We start from the raw sequence: 24,694 nt of genomic DNA, 5'->3' as shown, positions 1-24,694 counted from the left end.
GTACCCACAGGGAGCCGCTGACAGATCTGAGCAGGGAGAGGAGCCTAAGAGAGGCTGCAGATGAGCACTGCTTTAAAAGCAAAGACCAAAAATAAAAATAAAAAACAAATAAACAAAAAGCAAAGACCGCGGGGAGAAAAAGCAATTTCCTGACAAATACCTAAGCATGTTTTTGGTTTTTTTTTTAAGAAATTAATTATTTCTGCAGAGTCACATCGATTTCCCACCTATGATGATCAATATTAGATCATTAGGTCATCAGGCAGAGGATAAATTAAAAAATAATAATAACTAAACAAAACCTGTTGGTATCAGGAGCTCCGAAAACCTATTTGATTTCCATGAGTGCACACCAGAGTTTTTCAGAAATTCACTTCCCTTCAGATGTGGGTTTGGTTCAATATTGGAAGGTGACCCTATTATCCGAGTCTGGACCCTCTACAAACAGGGGCCAAGACCTTGGCACACCTCTAGCCAGGATAAACCACAGGCCTGGTGAGCAGGCCCTGCCATGGGCAGAGCGACTGTCCACTCCAGGTAGGTCAAAGGCAGTCACAGGAAAGCCTGCCGCAGGTGTGTTCTGCTGTTGCTGTTTAAAACAGAAGATGGTTTTTCAATCAAAAGACTTGGGGAAGATCACTCTTCAAGAGAGGCACTGCTGCCATCCAGAAAAGGTGCCCTTCAAAGGTACTTGATGATGGGATTGTTTCACTGTGAATTAACTGGAACATTTAACTCTTATTGGACTTTTCCAAGTAAATCTTTCCATGCAAGGAAATGATCATTGGAGTTTCTGAAATCTCAGTTACCTGAGCGAAACCAAAAGCATGCAAATCTTCAGAAAAGCTTCAAGAAAGCTGAACATGGCTAACATAAACAATGCTGTCTTCTCTTCCAAACCAAAAAGGACATCTAAAGGCAGGGGGAAAAAATAAATGATGTGGCGTACAAATTGTGGAAGAAATAAAGTAGCTAGTGATGGGCTCAGAGAGACAGTGACAGGTGCATGCCCACCACTGAGCCCCCACTCTGCCCACAGTGAGCACTGCCACGAGGAATGAGGGCCAGAATTAAGTCCTGAGCACCTCTGGGTGTTCCCTCCCTCCAAACAAGCAAACATCAAAAAGCCTCCAAACTGAACTGCACATCAGTGGGCTCGGTGTGGGACAGGGCCCAGGACCCCGATGGAGACACACGTCACGCCCATCAGGCTCTGAGGGAAAATAAGAGGACAGACCCAAAAAGCTCCGGCCTCTCGGGAAACCCTCAGTGGCTATGGGGACACCATGATGACCATGCTTAATGAGATCCAGGAAACAATGACACAGACAACCAAAAGACAAAAGAGAAGAAAGAAAACAACAGAAGGTGGGAAATAGTCTGAAATGACTCGCGCAGCATCCAAGAGAACTACGGGATGAGCTGGGGAGGAACAATATAAGAGTCATCGGACTCCCTGAAGAGCAGGAAGGCAAGTGTGATGAGGAAATAATTAGAGAAACAGAAAGAAATTTCCTAGAATTTAGGATTGCAGACACTGAGACCCAAGTAGCCGGAAGGGTCCCATCAAAAACAGACCTCACTAGCAAAGCTCCAAAACACATTGTACTCGAAACGTCAATTTCCAAAGAGTGAGACAGAATTGAAAGCAGCAAGACCAAAAGAGGAAAATATACAAAGAAAAAGTTCGAGATTCACAGCAGGTCTATCCAATGCCACGCTACGAGTCAGGAGAGAATAGCGGCACAAAGTAAAATAACTTGATGAAACACACTATCCGGCTAGATTATCACCCATATTTGAAGTAACGATGCAAAGCTTCAGGGACAGGAAATAGCTGAAGACACTTAAAGTCTTGGAACCAGTTTTACAACAAGCGTAAAAGCAGCTTCTTTAAGGGCAGGACAAACTTCCCAGCACATGGCACCGGATCTTCACTCAGGCGCAGCGCTTAGGGTCGCCCTCTCTTAGAGGAAGGACGGTATGTTTACTCCTGGCTAAGGGAATTTACACACTTTCAAGGGTGAATTAATGTCTCATTTCTATTGAATGCTCTATGTCTTATCAGTCTTAATTTTACACCCACATATTTTGTCACAATCTCTTGTCTGCATTAAATCATGCTTAAGCAGTAGCTACAATATTTTCTAATATAAAACCAATATTTCTTTTCTTAGGATAAAACACTTTGTACTTTTGTAGGCCTATTCAGATTTTCCCTCTTTAAATAGTCTAATTCTCTTCACTCTTACTATAAATTTTACAAATGTATACTTTACCTATTTTATGCAAACTCCAAAATAGACTAGTGAAGAATTTTTTGAAATAGTTTTATAAATAATAAGGAAGACAGGATTATTACCATAATGAGAAGCAAGTAGAAAATAAAAATGAATGCAATATATTTGATACCAGGGTTGAAAACTTATTTATGTAGATGAGAGTAGGCAGTAATATTACATAATTTTAATTTATTTGCATAGGTTAAAGTCATATAGCAATTTGTCACAAAAACTGACTTATTGTATTTATTTTCTAATAATTCCATTTATCATTCCTTTAAGTTTTCTTTCCTTAAGTTATATTTCATATAACAAGCACTGTGAAATAAATTTGTTTGTGCCTGCTAAGGGGGGCCAGCTGGGGAGAGGGGGAAGGTCACATTGGCTGTAGGATTGGTATCAGAGCCAATTGCATGCCTGAAAATACTCTATTTTGAACAACTTTGTAAATCATGGTGCTTTAATAAACATATTTTTTAAACCATGTAAGTAGCCATAGATGCTACTAGCAGCTGGACTGATAAGGTAGGAATTTTACTTTTATTATTATTGCTCCCTGTTTAATGCATGGACTGAAATCAACAGGCTCAACTTCCTTCTCCAGGAGAGGAAATGAAAGAAACAAAGAGAGGGTGGACGGATGGAGCCTTTTCTACATTCACGGGGGTGCACCTGGCTCTGTACCTGGTGGTACTTGGGGTCCTGTGTGTGACGCTGGAATTTGAACCACTGGTGGGAACACAGTCACATGCTACTTGAGTATCTTAAGCTCTGGACTATCTCTTCAGCCTTGGGCTGATAAGATATTCTCAATAAAATACTGGACTAAGAGAAAATTTAGACTTCAAGAAAATAAAACTGATAAGAATTTTGGAATTCATGGGGTAGGAGAGATGTAACAGTGGGCAGGGAACTTGTCCTGCCTGTGGTCAGGCCTGGTTTGATCCCCTCTCTGGCCCCCTGAGCCTTTCCAGGACCGAACCCTAAGTCCAGAGCCAAGAGAGAGTCCCGAGTGCCACCGAGAGAGGCTCAGAAACAAAACAAAACAAAAAGAACTGTGGAATCCCAAAAGGCTTTGACCACACGGTGAAAATGTTCCATGCGGTTAAAGGATGGATCTGCTGGTGAATAACCAAATTGTCTTGATCCACCCAAGTGTACTGAATTGCCATCTTCCTGTACTGTATTTATAATTTTAGGTGAAGCATAAAGTGTGTGAAATGTTGGCTATATTACCATCTGACTAATAGACGCCCAGCGCGCAGTCTCCACAGCGCCGGGTTGGACTTGCAGAGAGCCTTGCCTTGTGTTCAGCCAGCCCTGACCCCCGTCTCTGACTGCTGGACAAGACCCCCAGCCGCCCCCCCCCCCCCACCTCCTGGCCCAGCCCAGCCCACCTACCTGCCTGGCGGCTTCGTGGAAGAGTTCCTGCACGGGAGGCGTCTGGGCCATGCTGCTGGAAGGCGGGGCGGGGGTCTGAGCGGGAGCCCTCTTGCAGCGGGGGCAACGGGCTGCCCTCCAGCCCTCGACACCCAGACCCGCCCCCTCGGTCCTTCAGGGCCCACCTGTGCTCAGGGCTCCGGATTCCAAAACAACGTCCACCCTCGGCTGCCCTTTCCGCCCTGAGCGAGCGTCAGAGCAGGGTCGGGCCCACCGGCCAGCTGCCCTTTGCAGGGCGCGGCCGTGCTCGGGTGAAGGTCGCCCGGCAAAGGCACCAGCAGCCCAGGGTGCGGGTGAGGAGTGGGTGAAAGGGGGCGAGCAAGAGGCGGTCCTGAGAACCAGCCAGCAGGGCCTGGGGAGGGCACGCAAGGGAGAGACGCTGGGCAGTGGTGGGCACTGGTCTTGCGTGGGCTCGGGCTTGACCCCTGGCACTGCATGCGGTGTCCCGAGCACTGCGGGGGTCAGCCCAGAGCAGTTCCACCAGTGGCTCATAAAAGGGTTTTCAGAAAACCCCAACGCGCCTGGCCAGCATCCCGGGTCTCGGTCCCATCAGCAGGGCACCCTCCCTCGGTGCCGCCCGGCTTCCGGGCAGCGTCCTGCGTGTGCTGGGCAGGGCGCGGCGGCGAGGGAAGGCTGGGGTCGCAGCTCTGCTTGGGGGCCCTGGCCCGGGCCCCTCCTGGAGGGGCGAACAGGAAAGGGGAGGAGGGGAGGGCGGAGGGGCGAAGGGATGCGCACGGTAGCGGAGAGTGGGGGAGGGAGGTGCCCTGGGGAAAGTGCCAGAGCCTCCCACCTGCCCCTCAGCCTCGGGCCTGCCTGCGGGAGGAGACCCCAGACTCACGCACTGAGCCACGGTCCCCGCCCCCGCCCCCCTGAGCGCCCCCCGCGACCCCGCCACCCCTGAGCGCCCCCTGCGCGCCTCCCGCGACCCCGGACTCCTTGAGAGCCCCCCGCGACCTCGTGCTCCCTGAGCGCCCTCCACGCCCCCTGAGCGCCCCCCGCGCCCCTGAGCGCCCCCCCGCACCCCTGAGCGCCCCCGTCCCGCGGAGGCGGCACCTGGCAGCCGGCGGCCACGGTCCCGGGCACAGTCCCGCGCAGCCCCGCCCGCCGCCACGTGGCCGCAGGTGCCCGCCCCGCCCCGGCCAATGACGGCGGGGGGCGGGGGGCTGAGGGGGTGAAGGCTGGAGGGGCGGGCCCGCGCGTCCGGAGAGGGGTCGCCCATCCCACCGGGCAGGTCCCCCGCCCGCAGCCGGTCGGGCCCGGCGCGGGGTACTGCCCGCACACCGGCCACTGACCATCCTGCCCCTCGGGGCTGCGGGCACAGGGTGCGGGCCTCCCTAAGGGCCGCCCTACCCTCCTTGCGCCTCCGTGCGGTCACCCCGCCCGCTCCCCGCAAGACTGTCCCCGTCCCGAGCACGAATCCGCCACCCACAGCCGCTGGCCCCTCGAACCGCCGTTGCAAACCTGCCTTTGCAAGCTGCTCCTGCAGGCGGAATCCTGCAGTCTGGGTCCTTTCGAGTATTCCCTGCTGTCCTTGGGTTCCAAGACACAGCTCAGCGTGCGCCAGAACTCCTTTCCCCGCGAGGGTTTTAGCAACCCACTTTGCAAGCAGAAACAATCCCAGAAGAACCGCCAACCACCTGTCTGTGAACCAGGGGCAGCAGAAGGGGCAGGAGCCGCCGTCCTGTTGTACCACTCTCGCCCAGACAGTCCATCTGCCTGCGGGCAGAGTCACCTTTATTATTCCCTTTGGGCAAATACACACACCTTTTTTTTTTTGCCTCAGGCTGGTTTTGTGTTTGCTATCAACTTCTCATGAGCCTCTTCCTAGGTCCTTGTGAATTAGGAAGATTTCACACCCAACTGTATACCAGCCCAAGGTGAACTGGAAAGCTACCCCATCTTTGCCATCAACTTCCTGCATCCATCTTTTAAAAAAATGTTTAGGGGGGCACACCTGGAGATGTTCAGGGGTTACTCCTGGCTTTGCACTCAGCAATTACTCCTCATGTGCATTCATCATTTTCTAAGCAAATGCAAAGCTCTCTTTCAGTTCCATCTTCCCAGCCCTTGGCTGGTTGCTTCCATACAAGGCCATCCTCCCTGGTGGCCCAGCCCTGGCTGACTGCAGTTCAACTAAATCTAAGAAGAAACAGGAGCTGGAGCAATAGCACAGCCGGTGGGGCACTTGCTTAGCACATGGCTGGCCCAGGTTTGATCCCCGTCACCCCATATGTTCCCCTGAGCACTACCGGAAGTAATTCCTGAGTACAGGGCCAGGAGGAAACCCTGAACATCACTGGGTGAGACCCATAAACCAAAATACATACATAAATAAATAAATCTAAGTTCAGGGTGAGTCAATAAAAAATTTTTAATAAATTAAAAAGAACACTACTTCCACTACCCAGCCGTCGCCACACTCCAGGACGCTTTCCGGACCCGCGCGGCCGCAAGTGGCCGCGCGACACATCATAAAACATTAAATACCCGTCTTCTGGAATTGTCGTACCATATTTGATAGGGTTCAAATATGGTAACACCTACAAGGGTGATTAGAGGTCACCCCAAAAGCCTCTATACCTCTCGGAAAGACTGGCAAGCTACCGAGAGTATTCCGCCCGCACGGAAGAGCCTGGCAAGCTATCCGCTGTCTATTCGATATGCCAAAACCAGTAACTACAACTGGTCTCATTCACCTGACCCTGAAGGCTTCACCGACATGGCAGCACTGAGAAGGATGAGAAAGGAGAGGCCGACAAAATCTCAAGGCCGACCTAGGCTGCCACAACGAAGGAAGACAAAAATGATCGTCTGTACTTTCAATGCACGTACGCTAGCATCAGATGCATCCATCGAGGACCTGATGGTACAAGCGCGAATGATCAAGTACGACATCATTGGTCTGACCGAGACAAGAAGACACGAATCTCACCATGCCGTTTTCGACACTGGAGAAGAATTGTTCCTCGGAACATGCGATAACAGAGGTGTTGGAGGCGTCGGTGTCCTTGTCAACACAAACTTAGCCAAGAGCATTGATTCATTTGAATGCCTAACAACCCGAATCGGACGTTTACATTTGAATAGATGTGGCTCACTGCCTGCAGTTTCTATCTTCATTGTCTACGCACCAACATCTCATTATGATGAAAGAGAAATCGAGAAGTTCTACATGGAGCTAGAGAAGTTCTATAAAGAAGACCACACCTTCTACAAGATCATTGTGGGTGATTTTAATGCCAAGATAGGACCGAGAAGATCAGCTGAAGAACTTCACATCGGAACCCATGGCCTAGAATGGAACGAACAGGGTGAGAGACTGTCTGAGTTCATCATGTCGACCAAGACCATTCATGGTAACTCACAGTTCCAGAAGGCAGAATCTAAACGATGGACATGGGAGTCTCCCGGTGGACGATTCCACAACGAAATAGACCACATCATATTCAATCGACGGTTTTGCCTGACTGATGTCGCTGTTGTCCCAAAATTTCGAACGGGATCGGACCACCGTCTCCTTCGTGCAAAATTCTACTTCACAGAGCGGGGAGAAAGGGCTGCAAAGTTCAAAAAGAGAACTCCCAGAACGACCACCAACTGGGAACTCTTTGGTACTATTGCGGCAACATGGGAAGATGCCATTGTTGACAACATTGACGAGGAATACGATCGACTGGTTCAGCACCTCCATGAATGTGCGAGGAACGCCAAGAGAGAGATAGCCACAAAAAGTCGCCTATCTTCGAAAACTCTTGAGCTAATTCGCCAGCGTGGTTTGGCGCATGCCTCAGGCAACCGCAAGCTAACGTCCGAGCTTGCAAAGCAGTGCAGAGATGCGATCAAGGAAGACCTCAAAGAGAGAAGAGCAGAAGTACTGGTAGATGCGGCAGAAGCCGGGAAAAGTATTCGTAACGCCCGCCTGTCCTTCGCCAACTACAAGACCAAGATGACTGCCCTCCGACGTCCTGATGGATCCATCATTTCCTCCAGAATGGCAATGGAGAAGATTATCCATGACTTCTACTCAAATCTCTTCGATAGCCATGTCCACTTGCCGACATACCAAATTCCACAGGATGGGTATGTCGTTCCCAACGTTCTCCCTTCCGAAATCCGACACGCCATTTCGTCAGTAAAGAAGCAAACAGCACCCGGCCCAGACAAGGTCAGACCTGAACACCTGAAGAACCTGCCGTCAGTACTCATCAATACACTGGCTCGGCTCTTCACTCGCTACCTGTCTGAATGCAAGGTTCCATCTCAATGGAAAACCAGCAGGACCGTACTACTGTTCAAGAAGGGAGACATCCATGACATTGGCAACTATCGCCCGATCTGCCTATTGTCTGTCATCTACAAGTTGTTCACTCGAGTCATCCTGAATAGGATTGGCAGAACACTAGATGAAGGACAACCATGTGAGCAAGCAGGGTTCCGCAAAGGATTCAGCACCATCGACCATATCCACACGATAACCAAACTCATTGAGGTTTCTCGGGAGTTCAAGATGCCGCTCTGCTTAACGTTCATTGATTTAAAGAAGGCCTTTGATTCTGTTGAGACGGAAGCGGTCATTGAAGCCCTAGCCAATCAGGGCATTCAAGCCCAATACATCAGGATTCTCCGTGAGCTGTATTGCGGATTCACTACCAGGATCTCACCATTCTACAAAGAAGTGATCGTTGATGTCAAGAGAGGGGTGCGGCAGGGTGATACCATTTCACCAAAACTCTTCAGTGCCACCCTCGAGAACATCATGCGACGACTGGAATGGGAAGGAATGGGAGTGAAGATAGATGGTCGGCAACTACACCACCTCCGCTTTGCTGATGACATTGTTTTAATAACACCAAACATCAGCCAAGCGGCACAAATGCTGGCCGACTTTGACCGTGAGTGTGGAAGGGTAGGACTACAGCTGAATCTTACGAAGACAATGTTTATGAGAAACAGCCTTGTTCCTGACGCCCCATTCGCTCTCAATGGAACGACCATCTCCGAATGCAACAGCTATGTGTACCTAGGTCGAGAGGTCAACATGACAAATGACCTGGCACCCGAGCTGCGCAGGAGGAAGAGAGCGGCTTGGAACGCCTTCAAGAACGTCGAAGAAATAGCTAAGAGGACGAAGAACCTCCGGCTCCGGGCACATCTCTTTGATTCCACTGTTCTTCCTGCATTAACATATGCCTCAGAGACCTGGGCCCTACGCAAACAAGATGAGAACGCCATTCAGGTCTCCCAAAGAAGAATAGAAAGAGCTATGCTTGGAATATCACGTTTCACTCAAATGAGAGAACGAATCCGGAGTTCTGACATCCGTCGACGATCAAGGATCAGGGACGCTGTCTCATTTGCCAAGGTGTCGAAAATCAGATGGGCTGGTCACGTAATGAGATTTAAAGACGACCGTTGGACTAGAGCTGTTACTGATTGGATTCCACGGGATGTCAAGAGACCGCGTGGCCGCCCACCTACCAGATGGTCAGACTTCTTTGTAAAGGTCATGAACGATCGGTTTGAGGCCCTCCATGTTCCCGGAGCGAAGAGATGCCATTGGGCTACACTAGCACGCGACAGGGACAAATGGAGACGTTACTGGCGCCCGCTCGAACAAATCGACGACTAACGGGAAGTTAAGTGATTAAGTGAAGTGAAAAAGAAATAGGTATGTTTCCGTTCTCATGTTAAGGCTTGTGCGTGCTGTCTGTCTGGAAAGAAAGCTGCATGCTGGTTAATGTAGATTTATAACAATGATGCTAACCGTTTCAGAGTTTTCCTCTTGCGCTGACAACGGCATCTTGTGTTTCTTTGAACAGAAAAGTTGTTTTGGGGTACAGGGATGCCTGGCAGGACGGGTTCAGGAGGCCCAGGGCCCCCACCCACAATTCTTGTCCAACCTGGCCCCAGTACACAGAGCTGCTTGGCCCTGCAGGTGCCGGGAACCCAGGCCACCTGGGGTGTTCGGGCCCCCAGGCTGCATGTAGCCATGCATGGGGGGAGGGGAGGAAGGGGGGAACAGGTGATGCTGGGGTCCTCACCAGGGGACACACCAGGCATGTGCTCAAATAGCTGTGCTAGGTCCCAACAATTCCATTTTTAAGATACTCCCTGACTCAGTGTAAGTATGCTCATTACCTCATTAATCTGTCACTGTCACTGTCCTCCTGTTGTTCATCAGTTTTCTCAAGCGGGCTCAGTAATGTCTCCATTGTGAGACTTGTTACTGTGTTCGGCATATTGAATATGTCACCGGTAGCTTGCCAGACTTTGCCGTGCAAGCAAGATACTCTCAGTAGCTTGCCGGGATCTTCGAGAGGGGCAGAGGAATCGAACTCGGGTCGGCCATGTTGGCTGCGTGCAAGGCAAACGCCCTACCGCTGTGCTATGGATGATCACTTAATACCTGTATTGCAAACCACAATACCCCAAAGGATAGGGAGTAAAAGGGAATGCGCCTGCTACAGAGTTGGGGGGTGGGGGAAGTGGAGGGGGTGGGAAGAATACTGGGAACATTGGTGGTGGAGAATGGTCACCGGTGGAGGGATGGGTACTCGATTGTTATATGACTGAAACGTTAGCACAAAAGTTTGTAAGTCTGTAACTGTACCTCACAGTGATTAATTAAAAAATAAATAATTAAGTTTTAAAAATAATATAGCTTGTGCTTTTTAAAAAAGCAGTGTAACTGGGGCTGGAGCAATAGTCCAAAGGGGAGGGTATTTGCCTTGCATGTGGCCGACCTGGGTTCGATCCCTGGTATTCCACCTGGTCCCCTGAGCGCCACCAGGAGTAATTCCTAAGTGCAGAGCCAGCAGTAACTCCTAAGCATTGCCAGGTGTGACCCAAAAAGGAAAAAAAAGAAAAACAAGGTAGTGTAACACCTGTGTACATAGTGCATATAGCATCTAGTTTGTATGGAAAAACACGTCAGTCTGTTAGAAGCACACATTAACTTTGGAATCTGAAAATACATATGAGTAGGAAAATTAGCAGACAAACTTGGTGCAGATGGATTTTTCAAAGATGATCACATACACACAGACTATCCCATTCTTCTCACAGCAGGAAGCTGACATTCCTTCAGAATAAGGCAGAATACACGACCTGGCCCTGGGGTCAGGGCAGGTGTTTGGAAGCCGCTCACTCAACAGCAGCAGCAGCAGCAACAGCAGTGCTTGGCGCCGGGCACAAAGGGGAGAGGGAGGCTACAGCTCCCTGAGCCTTTGGGGTGAAGTGGCCAGGGGGCACGGAGAAGTGTTGACCGCTCTGTACTTCAGCCAACATCAAGAACTCAGTCCTGGCCTTGGGTTCCTCAGGGTGAGGTCCCAGATAGTGTCAACAAACTCTCCTGGCTGCGTCTGTCTGTAAACCATAGGAGTTCCAAGCATCAGGGGGTTTTGGAGTAAACTGTTAATTCATCAACAGGTCCAGGCTACATAAAGCATCCAGTGAAAGTTAAAAAAAAATTTTTTTTAATTTGATTGAATCACCATGAGAAAGTTACAAGCTTTCATGTTTGGGTTACAATCACACAATGATCAAACACCCGTCCCTCCACCAGTGCAACATTCCCCACCACCAATCTTCCCAGTATGCCCACCTTCCCCACCTCCCCCTGCCTCCATGGCAGACAATAGTCCCCATGCTCTCTCTCTACTTTTGGGCATTATGGTTTGCAATACAGACCCTGAGAGGTCATCATGTTTGGTCCTTTATCCACTTTCGGCACACATCTCCCATCCCAACCGGTTCCTCCAGCCATCATTTTCTTAGTGATCCCTTTCTATTCCGACTGTCCTCTCCCCTATGCTCATGAGGCAGGCTTCCAGCTATGGAGCAACCCTCCTGGCCCTTGTATCTACTGTCCTTGGGTTAAAAAATGGAAGGGGGGCCTAAGCAGTAGCACAGCAGGTAAGGCCTTATATGCAGCTCACCTGGACTTGATCCTGAGACCACAGCAGGTATCTGAGCCCTGCACAAGTGATCCCTGAGCTCAGACAGGAGTGAGCACTAAACACCACTGGATGTGGCCCCAAACAAACACAGAGAAAGGCATTTCCTTCACAGTATTTTTACTCAGAACCAGGTACTGAGGGTGTGATTCTCAGCCCCTTCCGCCACAGACGTTCCCGTGCTGGTGCTGAGAGTTGCCTTTTGTATGGATTGCAAAATGACCTCATTTGTCAGAAAATTTGAACCCTGGGAGAAATCAGAACGTGGACAAATTTAACTAAAATAGAAATGTGAAAACATTAGGTTATGATTTAAATATGTACACGCACGACCAAGCTCCTGGGAGTGAGCTCACAGCAGGGAGTTTCAGCAATACCCATACCCAGGGCTGGGGGCTGAGCTTTGCACTTCCCTGTCAGTGCTCCAGCGAGGGTCCAGAACTATAGACCAGCGGGTAGGGTGCTCGCCTGGCACGCGATTGACCCGGGTTTGATACCCACCATCCCATATGGTCCCCTGTACTGCCAAGATGATTCCGAAGTACAGAGGTAGAGTAGCCCCTGAGCACTGCTGGGTGTGGCCCCCAGAAGAAAAATAAGTAAACGAACTTGGTGATTCTAAAATGCAGTCATGGTTGGAAACCAAGAAATTTCTAACTCAGTGATCAGGGATTTATTTTACTCATTTTCTGCCATCCTCTAATACGTGATAGAATACATCTCGTCTACAGTGATATCTTACTCCAGTTGGCATTTTATTTATTTTTTAAATTGTGGGTTTTGGGTCACATTCAGCTGTGCTCAGGACTTACTCCTGGCACTGCACTTAGGGGTCACTCCTGGTGTTGCTGGGGGACAGGTTTGATGGGTGGTTGGGAAAACTGGAAATAATGGTGGAGGGAAGGTGCAGTGGTGGTGGAATTGGTGTTGGAATATGGATTATGACAAATCGTGAACAACTTTATTATAATAGTTTTTGAAAAATAAGAGTAGAATGTATTGCATAAGCAATGTGGGTCACCTTTATTCTCAGTATATTTCACTGTATTCTATCATAGGTGAGTATTTGTTTTTGTTCAGCCCTGGTGTCGCTGGGGTTTGATGTGCTGGGCGTTGAAGCAGGGATCGGGGACAGGCAGCACTTTCAGCCTTGGGCCAGCTCTTCCTTCCTTCCCAGCTCTTATTAATGCACCTCCCGGGGCATGCCTGCCAATATTCACATCTGCAAAAACCACAGCTCTCTGCACACACTGGGAAGAGCTGCTCTGAGGCTGGGGTTTGAATGTGCACCTGCTTCCAGCAAAGGTCCCTTCTCCAGCACACTCTGGTTCACGTGGAGCGATGGCGCGGTTTTGTCTTCTGTCTGGACTCTGAGCTGTGTGTCTCAAGTCCCAGGTGTGAGAAGCCTGGCAGCTGCTGGGCATTGATGCCAGTTGGAGGGGGCAGGTGGGGCAGCGAGCCCTGAGCACAGGGCTGGGCGGGTAGGACATGCTCCTGGAGGGAGGGGCGCCTACTGCTGCCAGCTGGGGCTGCTCCCAGGCAGGTTCCTCCTCCAGGATCTCAGTTGTTGACTCTGGGGCTTTGCCCTAACACGAGAAGGACATCCCTCCTCAATCGGACATGATGCCACGTGGCATCTGACGTGAGCCAGGTCTGCAGGGCCAGGAGGCAACATGGAGCATGTGAGGAGCCTGGAGCAGAGCCCCGAGGTGTTTGGACACTGGGCAGTGGCCACGGGCCATGCACTTCAGCATCAGCTTCCAGCTCGGCCCTCCAAGAAGGGAAGGAGAGAGACCACAGCTCTTCGTTTAAGCCCTGGCTTTCCCCCAGATGGCTGTGCTATCCAAGGCCTTCTATGTGTTTGAACGTCAGTTTCCATGCAGTAACATGCAGTGAGAAGACCTGCTGAACCCATCTGGCCAAGCAGCGGGGAACATTCAAGAATGTTGCGAGTGGCCAGAGCGATAGCAGAGTGAGCAAGTAGCCAGTCAGCGTCAACCCCCAGCACCCTGTACGATCTCTTTAAGCACCGCCAGGAGTGAGCCCTGAGCACAGAGCCGGGAGTGACCCTGAGCACAGAGCCAGGAGTGAGCCCTGAGCACAGAGCCAGGAGTGAGCCCTGAGCACAGAGCTGGGAGTGAGCCCTCAGCACAGAGCCAGGAGTGACCCTGAGCACAGAGATGGGAGGGAGCCCTGAGCACAGGGCCAGGAGTGCACAGAGCTAGGAGTGAGCCCTGAGCACAGAGCCAGGAGTGAGCCCTGAGCACAGACCCAAGAGTGAGTCCTGAGCACAGAGGTGGGAGTGAGCTGACTACTGCCAGGTGTGCTCCCACCCCAAACAAAAACCCCCAAATAATTCTGGGGTGTGGGGGACGCTGATGGAGGGGGTGATGTTGGAACCATGTCATGAACAGCATCCTCCATCCCAGTGCCTGATAGGATGGAACCTCCTGGGCTGAAGCCTCCATGCTGGTCCCTACTCCCTCAGGCAGAGCCTCAAGCCCCTTGGAGCGCTGCTGCTGCTGCTGCAGCCTCGGGCTCACTCACAGCTCTGAGAAACTGTTCAGCCCCACGCCCCAGGGAGACTGAGCACCAAGCCCAGCATGACTATCTGGGACCCAAGAAAACCCTGGGAGGGCAGGCTGCGGTGAACACTCTGAGGGGCCTGTGAGGGGTGTTAGGGGGAATTAAGACTAGCTAACATGACCACCAGAAACACATTAGCCAATAATTTATTAAGCCCACCTCAATTAATACTGCATCATAAGCAAAATAGTAAAAGTGAGCGTGAAGGGCTAAACCAAGGTCACAACGGTAAAGCAACGCAGAAGCCCACCAAGCTCACTTACTGAAGAGGCTAGCCCAGAAGACCCCAACAGTAGACAACCTCTCTGACAAGGAATTTAGAAGGGAGCTACTGAGGGTGCTTAGGGAGCTAAAAGAAAAATGGAAAGCAATGCCGATCAAATACAAGAGGATTTGAAGGTAGAAATGAGGAAAATGAAAACAAAATTACAAATGGAAATGTCAGACCTGAAAAACCTGGTAGGCAAATTGAAAAACTCAGTGGAAGGTCTCAGCAGCAGAGTAACAGTTGCTGAGGACAGAATCAGTGAGCTCCAAGAAAAAGTGCAGAGACTTCCCAGAAAAGAGGAGAAAATGGAAAAGAGACTCACAACCCGGCAACAGATGGCAAGAGAAGATTGTGATGAAACCAAGAGGAGTAACATAAGAATTATTGGAGTCCCAGAGGGACAGGAAGAAAATCCTGGTGAAGAAGAAACTGTCAAAGACATCATTGCTACGACATTCCCAGAGCTGAAGAAAACATGCGACCACATTCAGGAAGCCTGAAGGGTACCAGCTAGAGCCCAAATAAAAATACCCCAAGACACATCCTGATCAAAATGACTAAAACCTTAGATAAAGACAAGATGGAAACCCAAATAACAATCCGAAAGATCAATGAAACCATGAGCTACTTCTTCGAGAAAATAAGATCAATAAGCCTCTAGCAAGACTTACAAAGAAAGGGAGAGAGAAAACCCTAATAAACCGAATCAGAAATGAAAAGGGGGACATTACAACAGAAACTACAGAAATTCAAAGGATCCTCAAAGAGTACTTTGAGAAGCTTTATGCCAAGAAACATGAAAATCTCGAGAAAAATGGATAAATTCCTAGATTCCTATAGTCTCTCAAGGCTGAACAAAGAAGACCTGGAATACCTGAACAGACCTATCACCATCAAGGAATTGAGACAGTAATAAAAAGTCTCCCAAGCACAAAAGTCATGGCCCAGATGAGTTCACTAGTGAATTCTTCCAAATGTTTAAAGAGGACTTACTCCCAATCCTCTTTAAGCTTTTCCACGAAATTGAAGTATCAAAAACACTTCCCAACAGTTTCTATGAAGCAAATATCACCCTGATACCAAAAGCAGAGAGAGGTACCACAAAGAAAGAGAATCACACGCCGATTACCCTGATGAACACAGAAACAAAGATCCTCAACAAACTATTAGCAAATAGAATCCAACGACTCATCAAAAAGATCATACACCATGACAAAGTAGGATTCATCCCAGGGATGCAAGGATGGTTTAACATTCGGAAATTAATCAACACAATCCATCATATCAACAAAAGAAAAGATAAAAACCATATGACCATATCAATAGATGAAGAGAAAGCATTTGACCAGATCCAGCACCCGTTTATGATGAAAACTCTCAGCAAAATAGGCATCGAAGGAACTTTCTTCAATATAGTCAAAGCCATCTACCACAAGCCCACAGCAAGTATCATTCTCAATGGGGAAAAACTAAAAGCCTTCCCTCTAAGATCGGGCACAAGACAAGGTTGCCCACTATTTCCACTCCTATTCAATATAGTACTGGAAGTCCTGGTCATTGCAGTTAGGTAAGGGAAAGGTATCAAGGGCATACAGAGGAAAGGAAGAGGTCAAGCTATCAGTACTTGCAGACGATCTGATACTATACTTAGAAAATCCTGAAGACTCTACAGAAAAGCTCCTAGAAACTATAGGTCAGTTTAGTAAAGTGGCAGGCTACAAAATCAACACCCAAAAGTCCATGGCTTTCTTATATACAAATAACAAAACAGAAGAAAGAGACATTAAAAAAACAATCCTGTTCACAACAGTATACCTCAGAAAAATTAAGTACCTCAAAATCATCTTAACCAAAGAGGTGAAGGACCTATACAAGGAAAATTACAAAACACTACTTCAAGAAATAAAAGAAGACACCAGGAAATGGAGACACATCCCCTGCTCATGGATAGAGAGGATTAACATTATCAAAATGGCAATACTGCCCAAAGCACTATACAAATTTAATGCAGTCCCTATCAGGATACCCATTTCTATCTCTATTTCTATGTCTATCTCTATTTTTCAAAGAAATAGACAAAACACTCCTGAAATTCATATGGAACAATAAACCTCCACAAATAGCTAAAGCAATCATTGGGAAAAAGAAGATGGGTGGCATCACCCTCCCCAACTTCAAATGTACTACAAAGCAGTAGTAATTAAAACAGCATGGTACTGGACTAGAAACAGACCTGCAGACCAATGGAACAGAGCTGAATATTCTGTCACAGACCCCCAAATATATGACCACCTAATCTTTGACAAAGGAGCAAGAAATGTGAAGTGGAACAAGGAAAGCCTCTTCAACAAGTGGTGCAGGGAAAACTGGATAGCTACCTGCAAAAAATGAACTCTGACCTCAGTCTAATGCCAGGCACAAAAGTCAAATCAAAGTGGATTAAAGACCTCAATATCAGACATGAATCCATAAGGCACATAGAGGAAGACATAGGCAGAACTCTTCACGACACTGAAGCTAAAAGCATTTTTACGGACGAAACAACACTGATCAGGCAAGTGGAAGCAAACGTAAACAAATGGGACTACATCAAACTAAGAAGCTTCTGTACCTCAAAAGATACAGTAACCAAAATAAAGAAAGAGCCCAAAGAAGGAATATTTATCCAATACCCATCTGATAAGGGATTATTATCCAGGATATACAAGACACTAGTAGAATTGTACAAGAAAAAAACCTCCAGCCCCATCAAAAAATGGGGAGATGAACAGAAGTTTCCTCCAAAAAGAAATACAAATAGTCAAAAGGCACATGAAAAAGTGCTCCACATTGCTAGCCATCAAGGGGATGCAAATCAAAACAACAATGAGATATCATCTCACACCACAGAGACTGGCACACATTCAAAAGAAAAGCAACCAGTGCTGCCATGGATGTGGGGGAAAAGGGACGCTCTTTTACTGTTGGTGGGAATGCCCACTAGTCCAGCCTTTCTGGAAAACAATATGGACAGTCCTTCAAAAACTAAAAATTGAGCTTCCATATGACTCCACAATACCACTTCTGAGAATATATCCCAAGGATTCAAAAAAAAAAAACAGTAGAAATGACATCTGTACCTATATGTTCATTGCAGCACAGTTCACAATTGCCAAAATCTGGAAACAACCCGAGTGCCCTACAACAGAAAAACAGTTAAAGAAATTTTGGTCCATCTACACAATGGAATACTATGCAGCTGATAGGAGAGATGAAGTCATGAACTTTGCTTATAAATGGATAGACATGGAGAGTATCATGCTAAGTGAAATGAGTCAGAAAAAGAGGGACAGACATAGAAGGACTGCACTCATTTGTGGAGTATAAAACAATGTAATATGAGGCTGACACCTAAGGATAGTAGATACATGGGACAGGAAGATTGCTCCATAGCTGGAAGCCTGCCTCTGAGCAAAGGGGAGAAGGCAGCTGGAATAGAGAAGGGATCACTAAGAAAATGATGGCTGGAGGAACCGGTTGGAATGGGAGATGTGTGCTGAAATTAGATAAAGGACCAAACATGATGAGCTCTCAGTGTCCGTTATGCAAACCATAATGCCCAAAAGTAGTGAGAAAGGGGAATATCGTCTGCCATGGACGTGGGGGGAGGTTGGGGAGGGGGGATACTGGGGATACTGGTGGTGGGGATGTGCACTGGTGGAGGGATGGGTGTCTGACCATTGTGTGATTGTAATCCAAACATGAATGCTTGTAACTATCTCACGGTGATTCAATAAAATTAAAAACAAAAACAAAACAAACAAAGACCTAGCTAACATTTCTGATAATACCCCTGGGGCTGAAACAGGCATAGGAGGGACATGTCAGGGGACAGTGTACAGAAGCTGGCAGGACAGCACAGTGCAGCTGCGTGTTGCCCGACAACTCACTCGCCCTGCTCGTTCTCCCCGTCACACATGCAGCCCTTGCCCTCCTGCGCAGAGCCAGGAAAAAGCCACAGTCCTTTCCCCCTCCACACAAAACCTAGTGTCTGATAACACAGACGTGGGCAGCAGGGGCAGCGCGGGGTCTGCCAGAGGCCACTGAGAGCTGGAAGGGCTGTGCCGGGCTGTCCTCTAAGGCCCATGGCTAACAGGTGCGGCTGTGCCTGAGCCACTCACCCGACCCAGAGGTGGCTTGGTGGGGAAGCAGGGAGGCTCTGGCAGGGGTCCGTTCCCTGTCCTCCCTGCTCTCGGGGATGAGGCGGTGCCAGGGAGTGTCTGCGACACACTCAGGCCATTTCTGCTGTAGGCTTGGGGGAAAGGCTCAGCAGTCGTGGGACAGGACAGGGTACACCTCTCCTCCCCTAGTCATTCACCTCTCCGCTAAACCTTGGATCTACTACAGAAATCCAGAATTTTTGGTTTTTTGGCCTATACCCATAGGAGCTCAGGGCTTACTCCTGGTTCCGTGCTGTTCAGTCCTGGTAGAGCTCGGGACACCAGGTTGGGTGCTGGGATCAAGCCCAGGTTAGCTGCTTGCAAGGCCGTCCCCCTACCTTCTGTACCATGGCGCTGGCCTATTTCCATCACTAATGCCTTCAACTCTCCATCATCTCCAGGATCTTCATCAACAGTCTTTGCCCTATAGTATTCACTCATCCCTGCTCTCCGAGTGACTGTTTCACGTGAGTGAACAAAAGACCCTCAAGATACTCAAAAACTACGCCAGGAATCCTGTTCTTTCCCCAATGGACAGTGCTTTGTATTTTCCTGAAAAATCAATGCTACAAAACACAATAAGCCGTGGCCCGCGTGAGGAGTTTGGCGGTACACAATCGCTAGTCATTTCTGTATTTATCTGTTTGCTTGCCATACCAGTTATTCAGGAGGAAGAAACTAAGAGACCAAAGAATGCAGGGAAACGGTGGAAGATAAATGTAAGATTATATGCAGGCATCCCCACCTGCATGCTGGGCCAGCGCCAGCCACCCAGTCTCCAGCCTCATTGCCCACGACTCCTGCTTTTCCTCTTGGGCCAGAAATGAACTGAGCACGAGAAAAAACTCATGATAGACAAATTATTGAGAATGTGCTCAGTGTTTATTTTTTAGGGTGATGGTTCTGCTCTCCTCCTTCCCGTGAATCTACATTGCTTTTTGTTTAATGTTTCTCCAGAACCCAACCCTGCCAGTGTCTCCTCTCACAGTGTCAGAAATTTACTTAATTCCCATAAAAAACATTCCAATTTTTCTTGTTGGGCGCTCTCGAAGCTTCTCTGGCGGGAACTGCCCAGTGTTCGGCTTTGTCTGGAATGAGGCTTGCAGAGCTGTCCCCACTCTCCTTATCTGAGTAAATGCAAAGCTGTTTCAGTTCCATCTTCCCAGCCCTCATGTTGGTTGCGTTCATACAAGGCCATCCTCCATGGTGGCCCAGCCCTGGCTGGTTGCAGTGCATCTAACTCTAAGAACAGACAGGGGCCGGAGCAATGCACAGCAGGTACGGTGCTTGCCTAGCACGCGGCTGGCCCAGATTTGATCCCTGGCACCCCATATGTTCCTCTGAGCACTACCAGGAGTAATTCCTGCATCAAGAGCCAAGAGTAACCCTTGAGCATCACCTGGTGTGTTCCCAAAACCTACATAAATAATCTATATCAGGGTGATTCAATGAAAATTTTTAAAAAATAAATTAAAAACAAATAGGTATGTTTCCATTCTCATGTTAAGACTTATGATCACTGTCTGTTTGGAAAGAAAACTGTATCCTGGTTAATGTAGATTTATAACAATGATGCTGTTTCAGAGTTTTCCTCTCGCACTGATGATGGTATCTTGTGTATTCTTCAAGAGAAAAGCTGTTTTGGGGGACAGGGGTGCCTGGCAGGAGGGATTCAGGAGGCCCAGGGCCCGCACCCAAATGTACTGAATTGCCATTTTCCTGTACTGTATTTATAATTTTAAGTAAAGCATGAATTGTATAAAATGTTGGCTATGCCATCTTGACTAATCTGGAATACAGAAACAGACTTCCAATGCACTCACTCCTTCACTGTGACATGACGCCAGGGTTATCTTCACAGGGGCCATACTCCATGGTGTCAGGTGGGAGGCAGGGACCTCTCCCAGCAAGCCTCAGCCCATCAGTTTGGACTGAGATCGTGCGGGGGCCAGGGGCCACCAGAGCCATCCCCAGCTGTGCTATGTTTGAAGTCTCCCCAGACCCTTTCAAAATCTCAACTAGAAAAGGTTTGCTTGGCGCTTCAGTTTACAGATCATCTCCAATTATTTGATATTCATACTAACAGTGAAAAAAAAAGAGGCTAAGGAAGATGTGAACCATGCTGAGTAGAACAAGGCAAGCTATTAAGTGCCTTGCCCTCCCCTGCTCCCCTCTGCCCGAGCAGCCTGCAGAACGCCGTGATCGCTCTCACCATTCTCCCGCAGCTCACTGCAGCCCCTCGGGTGCTGGTTACGCCTACTCTGAATGCTATCATCTGCTCTCCCACCTTGAAGGGCAGCTCAACAGAATGCAAGGGGCCATGTGCTCTCAATCAGGGTCCCGTGAAAGCCCAGGCCATCCCGATGGTTCATGAGACTGTACAAGGCCCATGGAGCAATCTCTCCAGCCCCCTGGCAACGTCATAACCCAATTATCACTGACAAAGTCGTGTGAAGCTGCTGAGGTGCTTTAAATGCTCTAATTTAAACATTTAAACGTAAGTTTATATTGGTCTGAATACCTTGAAACAAATTATCAGAGAGAACCGGGCAATTATGTACTTGACTTGTGGCAGTTGCTCACATGCAGAGTAGTGACAATGATGATAGGGTCGGCTCCTTCTACACAAAGCCTGAGGCCTCATTTCCCCAGCACAAGCTCAGATGCAACACACTGGCTCTGCTGGCATCACAGTGGCTCACACTTGAATGCAGTGCCGGCATTGTGGTAAGGTAATTTTTGATGTTTCCTGTTTCCACTATATTGGCCTGCATAGACTATTTGCTGGGGTCAACTAAACATTTCTAGAAAACTATAATTGGGATTACTACTACTACTTGCCCATTTCCCATCTTAACAACCAGTATTTGCTCTAAGTACAAGAGTGCATCCTGCAATTGACACTACTATCATCATAATGAGTCTGTGCACGGGATCATCTCTAGGGGACGGGAGCAATAGTTGAGCAGGTAAGGCGCATGCCTTGCACGCATGCTGCTGACCAGGGCTCGAGTCCCAGCACCACACAGGTTACCCTAAGTGCTTGCAGAAGTGATCCCTGAGCAGAGCCAGGAGTAAGCCCACACAGGGCATGGTTCCCAAAGCAAAGCAAAGCAAAGCAAAAAAGCAAACCGCATCCTCAGGGCCTCACACACCGCATGGTGAGCTCTACCACAGAGCAACAATTCTGGGCCAAAAGCCTTTCCGCTGCTTGCAGGCCAGAGATGTGCCTCAGAAAACGGAGGGTGCCCTCTGCGCGCGAGGCCCTGCGCAGCGCCACAGCCACATCCCGCCTCCCGCACTGAAGGTGTGACTGACAGGCCCCACCCCACATAAAAATAAATGTCAAAAGTGATGTGAATCGCTTCTATTAATCGGGTTTGCACTGAGCCCAAATCCTAAGTAGGTGATCAATGCTGAATGAACACTCTGCCCAGCCACTTAATTCGAACCAACAGGAAATACAATTCCTATCCTTAGGACAGACATTTCTTTGGCCCTGACACAGGCATCAGAGTTTCAGAATCTTACGAAGGGAGAAGTCAGGAGGAATTAAGAAAATTATAACTTACAATGTCCATTGGTACAAACGGGTAATGTTATGTAAAGGCTAACATGTTTTTATAATGCAAGTCTACCTCTACTGCTAAGCATCCCCAGTAGCTTAAAAACCACTTTGAAATGTCAAAGCAACACAACTTTTAGCCCAGTTCTTCTACAGATGCACATATATCTCCATGAGTGTGTGCTTAAAATGTCACTGCAATGATCTTTAGGGATATATAAAAATCAAGACTCAAAATCTACCTGTAGGGGACTTAAAACTTTTAAGATTCATTGATTTATGTGTCTATTCTTGTGGTATGGGGATCTGAACCCAGGATCTCAAACCATGGAAGTGCTCAGACTAGCCATCAAAAGAATATAATTTGGGGACAGAGACATAGTACAGCAGGTGTTTGCCTTGCACGAGGCGCCAAGGTTCAATCCTGGCACCACAGAGCTCTCCACACATCACCAGGGACCACACCAGAGCACAGCCATGACCAACCCTCACTCCAAACAAAAGGCATGCAATTTGGGGCTGGACAGATGACACACGGTGGGGGGGGGGGGAAGAGAGATGGCACATGGAGTGGGGAGAGATGGCACATGGAGGGGGGAGGAGATATAGCACACAGGGGAAGAGATGGCACATGGGGGGGGTGGGGGGGGAGAGATGGCACACAGGGAGAGATGATACACGGGGGGGAAATACAGCACACAGGGGCAGAGATGGCACATGGTGGGGGGCGGCGGAGAGATGGCACACCATGGGGGGATGGCACAGCGGGGGAGGGTACAAGTGGAGAGATGATACATGGGGGGGAGATGGCACACAGGGTAAGGCGCGTGCCTTGCATGCAGCCATCCCGCACCACATGTGGTCTCCAAGCCCTGCCAAGAGTGATCTCTGAGAGGAGCCAGGTATGGCCCAACACCCCCCTGCATAAATCAAACTAAATGTTCTACTATCTTATTAGGCGCAGCAAAGGGGGTATGTGATGGGAAGGCGACAGTCATTGGAAAGAAAATCCTACCCAAACACACAAAACTACTCACGCTCTTTTTGTGCCTGACAAATTGTCAAGGAAAGACTCAAAGAGGGCACACTGCTTCAAGCGCTTTTGTCTTCTCAGTATCTTCGTAAGGTCAGGGAGGCCTCGTGTAGGTGTCTCCCCACCCCTCTCCCTGACACTCAAGAGGAACGAGGGCTTAGGAAACCATCAGGAAGGCACCAATGATGTATCACGGGCAATGCTTAAAGCAGCCTGCCAACGAGGCCAGCGACCAACAGGGAACGCCACGGCAGCAGAACCAAAAGCAACACTATCTTTACTCAAGTGGAAACATGTCCCACAGGAGGATGGATTAATAATAGCTGATCTGAAAAGGGAAAAATGTTTGTCTTTTAACTTTATGTTAGGCATATTTTAAGTCCAAATATTCAGTAACACTAGACCTCTGTATTTTATAGTACTGTGTAATAAATGTTGCACACAAAACTACAGTTAAGGTATTATGATATACCTCTTAATCCACTAACAAACCTTTGATTCCAAGGACATCCTTTTCAATAGTACTCTAAATACCATGGTTTTATTTATCATCATTTGGCTCAGGATAGGAAAAACTCAGCTAGGAAATTATTCATAAAACTGCATTCTGTGCTTTTTTTTTTTATTTTTCAAACAGCCAGTGTCCACATTTCAAATGCAGAATTTTCAAATATAAATTAATCTAATAATTAAAAGTAAAACAAAACAATTTCCTTTAATATCACAATACATAAAATGGTATAAGCTCCAAATCGCAAGGCTAAAAACTACATGGCAATAATGTCAGAACCTGTGAAACTCATTAAAACCTCTTAACGAATAGATCAGCTTAAAGAACATTTCTATGTTCCATGATTATGCATGAAACAAGCTTGTGTACTATAAAGGTTCAGCGAGTCATCCATGGCATAATAATGGGGTGAGGCAAGATTTTAATTTTTACAATGACAATTAAAAAAATTAAACAACAACAACAAAAAATCCTCCCAATTGTTTAGAAACAATTCTATGTGGAGGGTAAAATATATTTAAAAACATACTGACTTACCGAATTTTGTCAGGCTGCTGACCACTGATGTGTTTGTATTTAAAAATATCACAAATATCTTTTTATTTAACAGTGAAAATTTCAATGTGGTAAGTTTCATTGCAAAGCAATTTTCACCTGAGTAGATCTTGAAATTTAGTGCTCATATTTGGGAGGAGGTGGGAAAAGGAGGGCCCCTTCTGGACCAGAGACAGTTTGCAGTTGCTTCTTTCACACTGAATTTTCCAGCAGGTCGAAGAAACATCTGCGGTGACCTTCCCAGAACACACGATGCCCCCTTGTCCTGTAAATCTGTTCTGGCATTTCATGAATTCTCAG

At 48.1% G+C, this 24,694-nt stretch overlaps 1 protein-coding gene across 1 annotated transcript in view; it reads right to left on the bottom strand.

Moving 5' to 3' along the window:
* The window catches only part of SLC12A8 (solute carrier family 12 member 8), a 142,263-nt gene extending 137,322 nt beyond the window's left edge, over positions 1 to 4,941 (bottom strand). The window contains exons 1-3 of the mRNA XM_056126484.1: positions 4,776 to 4,941; positions 4,284 to 4,398; positions 3,684 to 3,738 (exon numbers count right to left, since the gene is read on the bottom strand). Of these exons, the coding sequence (XP_055982459.1) occupies positions 3,684 to 3,738; positions 4,284 to 4,398; positions 4,776 to 4,941 (336 nt within the window). The remainder of the gene's footprint in view (positions 1 to 3,683; positions 3,739 to 4,283; positions 4,399 to 4,775) is intronic.
* Positions 4,942 to 24,694: the final 19,753 nt, after the last annotated feature.

This window comes from Sorex fumeus, unplaced genomic scaffold (genome assembly GCF_029834395.1).
Source record: "Sorex fumeus unplaced genomic scaffold, SorFum_2.1 ptg000063l, whole genome shotgun sequence".
NCBI lineage: Eukaryota > Metazoa > Chordata > Mammalia > Eulipotyphla > Soricidae > Sorex > Sorex fumeus.
Note: the sequence above shows the minus strand (reverse complement) of the source record. Positions and strands in the feature narration are given on the sequence as shown.